This window comes from Octodon degus, unplaced genomic scaffold, assembly GCF_000260255.1.
Source record: "Octodon degus isolate 3935 unplaced genomic scaffold, OctDeg1.0 scaffold00102, whole genome shotgun sequence".
NCBI classification, from domain to species: domain Eukaryota; kingdom Metazoa; phylum Chordata; class Mammalia; order Rodentia; family Octodontidae; genus Octodon; species Octodon degus.
The window spans coordinates 4,778,481-4,787,341 of NW_004524678.1; the positions used below are offsets into that span (position 1 = coordinate 4,778,481).

General features: G+C 34.1%; 1 protein-coding gene across 1 annotated transcript in view; it reads left to right on the plus strand.

Annotated features, from left to right (window-relative positions):
• Sos2 (SOS Ras/Rho guanine nucleotide exchange factor 2) overlaps window positions 1–8,861 on the plus strand; it is a gene marked incomplete at its 3' end in the record, with an annotated part of 94,515 nt that overhangs the window by 50,872 nt on the left and 34,782 nt on the right. Inside the window, exon 8 of the mRNA XM_023723739.1 lies at window positions 2,764–2,862. Within this exon, the coding sequence (XP_023579507.1) occupies window positions 2,764–2,862 (99 nt within the window). The remainder of the gene's footprint in view (window positions 1–2,763; window positions 2,863–8,861) is intronic.

An 8,861-nucleotide genomic window follows, 5' to 3' on the forward strand; every position in this document is an offset into this window, starting at 1 on the left:
ACTCCCAACAAATGATAAATTAAAAAAAAAATCTTTAGAAGTTGTGCAGTACAACTTCAGGAAATGTGCTTAAATTCAGGCTTTGGCCCAGGTAATAATTGTGCCACATATCTGTGGCTCTCAGTTTGCTTGTTGGAACAGTGGTAATGAAAATAATATGTACTTCTTACAGTTACTATGAACATTGAACAGTAATACACATAAGGACATTGAACAGAGATTAAGCCCTCAATGAGGTTAGCTCATGTTACTATAAATTATCAGAAGACTACACTGTATATACACATTGCAAAAGTTTTAGAGTGCAAGTTAACAACCAGATGGTCTTTATAGACTTAATTTCAAGGTTTCATACTGATTCAAATTAAAGAGCTAAATATAAAATAGAGTAATTCAAGTCAGTATAGTAATTATTTTAATGTTGTCTTAGTCCATTTGTGCTACCATAACAAGATAGACTTGGTGGCTTATAAATAAGAGCAGTTTCTTTTTCACAGTTTTGGAGACACTACCTCCATGATAAGGAGGTGGCAGATTCAGAATCTGATAAAGGGCTGCTCTTCTGATCCACAGATAGCCGTTTCTCACTATGTCCTCACATGGGAAAGGGGGCAGAGACACTTCCCTTGGCCCCCTCGGAGGCTGCTAATCCTGGTATGAGCTCTCTGCCCTCCTGTCCTCATCACCTGCTAAAGGCCCTACGTGTTTAATTTCTCATCTCAGAGCTCTGGTTTTAGCATGGAATTTTGAAGAACAGTCAGACCCTAGCAAAAAGAAATTAATGTTTAGGAAGTAGTTGGTTCTTTCTCAGGTATGCACGCACACACACACACACACACACACACACATACACACAACTTTGGTAATGCAGGAGATCAAGCCCAAGCCCTCTTGAATCCTAAACACGCACTTATCTCTGAGCACCTGTTTTATATTTCTTGATTTAAAGAATCTGGCTACCAGGTAACAATTTCGTTGGGAAAATTATAATTTAACTTTACTTAATAAAACATGACAGTTATGAGAGTGTTTATGATTTTTTAAAATTTATTTACTTATTTTTGGTGGTATCAGGGATCAAACTCAGGACCTCGTGCTTGCCAGGCAAGCATTTATTCCACTGAGCTATCTCTCTGGCTATGATATTTTTTTTTTTTCGGAACCGGGGATTGAACTCAGATCCTTGCGTTTGCCAGTCAAGTATTTATCCTACTGAGCCATCTCCCCGGCCCCTTATGATGATATTTTAAAAAGGAAGCATATTAGGTTCTTTCTTACATTAAATAGTGGTCCTATCAATGTTTGTCTTATGGAGAGAAATACCAGTAAAAACTTTAAAGACGTTTAAAATCGGCATAAATGACTTCTAAGTTCCAATAACTTACAAAATCATTTATTCTACAAAGTATTGTTTTTTAAAACAGGAGTGTATCAGATTGTACAGTTTCCAAAGGACACAACAGCACAAATAGCTTCAAGGGAATCACTTTATAGTCTGCCTGAGACCTTGTTTATACATTTTACATTTTCCTTTCCCATCTTCTCGTGTATTTTACTCCTTGACATACTGAATTTACTATTATGCATTGATCCAAGGCGTAAAAAATCTCCAGGGCACCAATTAGGAGAAAAGAAAAAGTTACTTTTTCTGAGAGTTCTCAGTGCATACTATCAGAGTTTTCAAAAGCAAGGTTTGGAATGATTATATTAAAAATTCTTGGTAGTAAAATACTATGTTTTGTTGTATTTATGTAAGAATTATGAATTGAGATAGTATCATCACAGTGATAAATGTTAACTTTTTCATTAAAAGGTGCTTCATTCATTTGGAGTACAGAGGTGGCTTGTGTTCCCTGCCTGAATATACTGTGTTAGGAGCAGCATAAAGTTCTTTCAGATGATTCAACTCCTTAGACAATAATATTATACATTTATTGGAATTTAAGGATGAAATCAGGCTTTCTAAGCAGTTAAGAATTTGTTGTGTTTTGTTTCATTTTTGTCCTTTTTAGCAAAGGTTGAATCAAACTCAAGACGTTGTGTTTGTCAAGCAGGTGCTGTGCCACTGAGCTATATACCCAACTCTCGGACCAATTAAGTTTTTATTTTTATTTATTATTTTTTTTTGTGGTACCGGGGATTGAACTCAGGACCCTGTGCTTACCAGGAAAGCACTTATTCTACTGAGCTATCTCCCCAGTCCCCTGACAAGTTAAGTTTGATCTAGATATTTATTTTGTCAGTGAAGATTAGCATATCAGTTAAAGTATATGCCAAACATTTTTATTAAATGAGCTAAATCTCAAATTCAGTCATTTTTGGGTTAGGTGTATTTAAGTTACTTTTGTAATATATAGTATCCTTCAAAATACATCTTTTAAAACTATTTATTTAAAACATTGCTGATAATATGAAAATGTGCAAGAAAGTGCATAGCTTTCAAATTCCTGTAGGGTATATAGAAGCCCATATGTGTGAAGAAAAGCTATAGGAGACTATTTTTAAACTTGCTTCTAAAAGTTATTTTATTGTGTGTGAACATATACATATATGTATGTATGTATGTATGTATGTATGTATAATTTAAGGTAGAAAAGACAGGAAATAACTTGATTTATAGCCCTTCAATTTCACAGTATGTTGACCTTTCCATTATAATTTTGATAAGAATATATCTTGTATTTTTAAAAGCTGTTTCTGTTTGGCACTGCTGTATGTAACCTTGGTATCAGAAATACAATATTACATCTTTTTGCTTTGCAGTCCATTGCTGATGGCTTTAAAGAAGCAGTCCGCTACGTACTTCCACGCCTTATGTTGGTGCCAGTGTATCATTGTTGGCATTATTTTGAATTATTAAAGGTAAGGCAGAAGCTTCACGGGCCCAAAATAAGTGCATTTGTGAGGACCAAGACTATAGTTTTTAGCCTATCATATTATTATTATTTTTTCTTTTTTAAAAATTTTTATTTATTTATTTGTCCTGTCAGAGGTGAATATTCTATTGGCATCTAAATACCATAGGTATTTGAATTCAACTAAACATCTAATACTGTCTAGCAGTCTATAATATTAGTGGGTTATCCTCAGAAGTTATTGACTTGAGCCTTTTACAGCTCATCGTATTAATACGGATTTACTTCACATACCTTGTTTTTATACTTTTCTGCTGGATGGTTAAGACCAAGATATAACAAGACCTATATACCCAGAATTGTAACTTTTGTATCTGATAAGGTCAGCCAAGTACTCTCAGTATTTATCCTGTAGCCCTGTACCACCTTTTGTACATTCTTTTGTCAGTGTCTGACCTGAGGATGAGTCACAGCCATTGCTTGACCAATTTGCTCTCTGTGAAAGCTTGAGAAAATGTTTTTCCTCTCTATGTGACTCTCCCCAGGCTCACTTTAGGTCATTGAACACATTCCTCTGTGGCTCCATAATCTTCTTGATCAGAAAGTTTGGAGCACAACTGAGTTACATGTTGTTACAGTACAGGTTCTCCTATGTCCCGAGTCTTCACTGACCTTGAAAGGCTAGGGCCAAAATGTTGGCTAATCATGCAGCCCTTCTTTTTCTCCAAATTTTGATCTGCTAACTTAAGTTGTTAACCCTTAGAGAATTAGAAGAGAAGCTAATTATTAACCTGCAATATATGCAGTATGGTTTATCCTGTCTATAGAAATCATATTATTATTTAATACTTTTATTCATAAAAAAAGTCTTAGCAGTAAGATATACCTCAGTAGTAAGACATTTGCCTAACATATGCTAGGCCTGGGTTCATTTCCCAGGACCACAACAATATTTATATTTATATTATTTGTGTTAAAATTTCCAACTTTAAGAGATCTTAGAATCTCATATATCATAGTTATCTTTAGATTATTTCCATGTTGTAGACAGAGAAAATAATTCAACTTTATCTGTCATTTTTGTACATAGAATCTTAGATTATCAACTAATAGAAAAGAGTTTACATTTTAAAATTAATGTTTTAAAACAGTATCAGTTGCTTAACTTTTTATTATCTTTTTGAGACAAGGGTTTTTTAATAATTTTATTGAGAAACAAATAGCAATGAGACAGTTTCAAAAACAGTTACTAGCACAGTTTCAATAATTAATACATTGCATATTGTTGTCTTAGTGGCTATTCGTTGTACAAGATGCAGACATGATATTCTTTCCACAAACACTATTAGATCAAATCTCTCTATTCATTGAATTAAGAGAATGCAGCTGTATATCTATTCTATTTTGAGTATACAAAATGATCGTTCATTTGTATCCCCCTTTTTTGGTTAGTTTATCAGAAAAGGGCATTCCATTGTCATTTAAATATTATAGGTATGAGAATTCAGCAAAATATTCCAATATTGTCCAAATATTCCAATATAGTCCAGTAGTCCATAATAGTAGTGGGTTTTCCGTAAGACTGGCAATGTCAGAAGTTGTGACTTGAGCCTTTTACAGCTCAGCATATTAATATGACTTTACTTTTTATACTTTGTTTTTATACTTTTCTGCTGGATGGTTAAGATCAAGATAAAGCAAGACCTATATAACAAGAAATGTAACTTTTGTATCTGATAAGGTCAGTCAAATCCCCTCAGGATTTATCCTGAAACCCTGTACCACAGTTTGTAGATCCTTTGTCAGTGTCAGCCATGTGGATGAGTCATGCCCTTTGCTTGACCAATTTGCTCTCTGTGAAAGCCTGAGAAAATGTTTTCTTTCCATGCGACTCTCCTTAGGCACTCTACGTCATCGATCACTTTCCTCTGTGGCCCCATAATCTTGATCAGAAAATTTGGAGACAAGATGACATATTTTGCCATGCAGTATTAATCTTCCTCTCATTGTTAGGACCAAGCAGAACATTGGGGAATATTGTATGTATGTATAAATACATATACAGTTACATATACATATATATAAACATACACATGTTCTTTTTCTCACACACACATATAACTTTTTTTGAAAAAGACCAATCACTGACCAATCATTAATCTTAATCACATTGGCTAGCGGTACTTAGCCATTTAAGTTATCTATTGATTAATTGATGGCAAAAGTACTAGCTGTGGCCTCTGGATGAGTGAAGTTATTGTAGTCAGTGTTTTAATCAGAATACAGACATAGCAGTAAAACCAACCTTGCAGTCATTCAGATAGGGAAAAACGTTTCAACTGTATAGTTGAATCAAGATTGTAAATGTTCACAAATATGAAAAACAGCTATAAAACTAATGGTAGGACTTCTAAAAAAATATAAACATTGTAGATATCTTAGTATGTGGAACTGCTTATGTATTCATAGAAAGTTTGCAATCCTTTTAATGAGCTCTTTATGATCAGTTTTTCATGCATTTATATATAGACTTATTCTGGTTTTCATTTTAATATTTTTACATATTACTGGTGATAATATGACCATTGAAATAGATGGAAAAAGTTTAAACAGACTATCTAAACCAACAGTTTAGTATTCTGAAGAGTAGAACATTATGAAGTAGGAGACTGCTTTGCTTTTAAAGAGCAGTAAATAAGTTGGGAAGGGAAATTTTACTAAGCAAGATATATTGGACTTGAAAAAGGGAAATAATCTGAAAGTACAGGTGTTAGCTGTTAGCTGCAGTCAGTGCAAATCAGTGACAGTGATGCTTGGAAAGTGCCAGAAATCTCACCACTCACCTGACCACTTTGGGGATAACTCTTGCTTTTTAAAGATCAAGGGAATGCACGTAGGACAAAACCTGTGGCTGATGGCAGCAAATTTTTTTATTACTAGATGCTTTACTACTACAAAGAATGAGTGAAAAAGAGAAACCGCCCATGTCTGACCAGTGGGACTGTGATCCTTGAAACCTTTGGTTTTAATTTGTGTACAGCAACAATTAGAGCAAATAGAAATTAGTAATGGAAAGATAAGCCAAGATAAGGTACCTAAAATGGCAAACAGTTTTAATAACAGCGCAAGAGAGGTTATCCAAAAGTCAGCGATATTATTCAAATTCATTAGTAATCAAAGAAATGCAACTTAAAACCACAGGATATCATTACATACAACCAAATAACAGGTTAAAAGTGAAAATAAGCGTAAAGAGCAACATGAAGTCTCATGTCATTCTGCTAATAATAAAAATTGCAAAATGTGTTTTGGAAAACTGCTTGGTGTTATGTATTAAATTTGGAGATAGTCACACTCTGGTTAAGCACTTCCACCCCCCAGTATAGAGAAATCAAATGTAGATCTGTGTGTATCAAGAAACATGTACAAGTCTATTCATAGCAGCAAATGTCACCAATAATAGCAGAAGATTGTCACCAAAAAAGGATAAATAGTGGTTTATTAAGAACAGTGGAAGTTGGAATGATTCTCACCCCGACTAACTATATATACTGACACCTGTGAACTAAGAAACTGCACTGAAGATGGCAAGTTGTAATAGTAGGTTCATTCTTAGAGTGCCTGTCATTTTGGTCTTCTGAATACAGGCTGCTTGTCATGACATGCAAGTTGCTGCTGTGCTGTCTCTCGAGTAGATGATTGTTCAAAAAGAAGGGGGTGGTGAATGAAGGCAGGAAACACGAAAAGTAATGTTGTGGGACTGTCCTGCTACAAGGTTGTATACGGTTAGATTTCTGGACTTAAGGTTAGATTTCTGGACTTATGTGTAAACATAAGAATTATGCAATTCTTTATGCCTATTTTTAAAATATATTTTTTAAAATTTTTAAATGTTTTTTCATCATATTCTGTAGGGACTTAAAGTTCATATCAATACTTGATGAAAAATACCTATTCCATGTTGTGCCTAAGATGTTTGATATTCAGACAGATAATGAGGTTAAGCTTGACAAGGCTAGGTTGTATGGTAATAACAATAAGCTTCTCTTCTGGAGGGTTAAGAACCTAAGTTTGCAGACCAAAATTAAAAAGGAGGGCCACAAGGAAAGCCAACATTTTGGCCCTAGCCTTCCAAGGTCAATTAAGACTCAGGACATACGAGAACTTGTACTGTAACGTCATGTAACTCAGTAGTGTCCCAAATTTTCTGATCAAGGAGATTATGGGGCCAAAGAGGAAAGTGATCGATGATGTAGAGTGTGCCTAACGAGAGTCACATGGAGAGAAAACATTCTCTCAGGCTTTCACAGAGAGCACATTGGCCAAGCAATGGCCGTGACTCATCCACATGGCTGACACTGACAAAGGAACTACAGTCTTGAGGTACAGGATCTCAGAATAAATCCTGAGGGGATTTGACTGACCTTATCAGACCCAAAAGCTACAACTCTTGTTGCATAGGTCTTCATTCATCTTGGTCTTAATCAACCAGCAGAAAAGTATAAAAACGGAGTATAAGAAGTAAAGCCATGCTGTTATGTTGAGCTGTAGGGGACTCTTGTCAACAATTTCTGACATTGCCAGTCAGGCGGAAGACCCAATACTATTAAGGACTACTGGACTCTTTTAGAATAGTTGGCTGAGTTAACACACCTATAATATTCAAATGATGGAACTAAACAAAAAGGGGATACATAAATGAATGTCCATTTTGTATCTGTGTATTCAAAACAGGTAGGACAGTTACATTCTCTTAATGAATAGGGGGATTTGTTCTAATAGTGTTTGTAAATAGGATATCATGTCTACATCTTGTAAAGCAAATAGCCACTAGGAAGAGAATATGCAATGTGTTAATTATTGAAACTGTCCTACAACTTTGATTTGAAACTGTCTCATTGCTATTTGTCTCTCAATAAAATTTTTGGGGAAAAAAAAACCTTCTTCCAGAGCATTGCTTTTAATGTGCTATTACATAATCATTAAAAGACTACTCTCTCTGGAAAATAGAAAAAAAAAGTGGAAGAAAATTAAGACAATACATCTGTGAAGCTTACAAATGTAACTTTGAGAGATGGTAATACTATACAGCTTTCTATGTATGTGCTACATTTTGTTTGTGCAGTCATCTCTTGTTAGACACTTGGGTTCCTTCTGTTTTTACTTAAATGAATATCACATGAATTAATGATGTCCAGTGTTTTTTCATTTGCTAATAACCATTTGTATGTGTTCTTTGGAAAAAGTGTCTATTTAAGTCTTTTGACCATTTAAATTTTTTGTTGTTGTTCAGTGGTAGAAGTTCTTTAGATATTCTGCGTATGTATTTTATCAAATACAGGATTTGCAAATATTTTCTCCCGTATGTTCCATTTTTTGGTACTGTTTTGGCTTAGTACTTATTCAAAATAAATTCCATTTTTTGGTAAGTTTACTTTGATATGAGAACCAAAAGAAAGAAGGCTGAACCAGTATGACTAAAATAATGTTCCTAGACTAGATAATACGATTGTGGAGCAATCGTAAGCTCTTTCTGTGAGTGATACATCGAGGTCCCACTGTTTTAATTTAAAGTCAGTGTCAGTGATACACTAAGAAAAGACATTTTTGTAAAATTTCCTCAAGTCAGATTCGTGATGAAGACAGAAAAACCAACTATGAAAAGAAAAGAAGAATTACATTGATACCTTATTTTATGCCTAAAGAACCTTGTTATATTACTGCCGTATTTTGAAGTTAATTTTATAATTTCTTTTTGTTCAAGTTCAAGCACCCCCTGGGTTGACATTAAGCCGTGCTTTATATTTTTTCTTCAGATGTTAGATAAAACTTTTACAAATGACTTTTTTTTATAATCTAATCATCTCATTTTTTATTTTTTTATTTTTTATTTATTTATTTACAAAATCTCAAAACAAGATTTTAGGAGAGTAACAATGGTTAGTACATTGTGTATTGTTACTGCCAAAGTAGTTTCTCATATTACAAGATATAGGCAAGAAATAA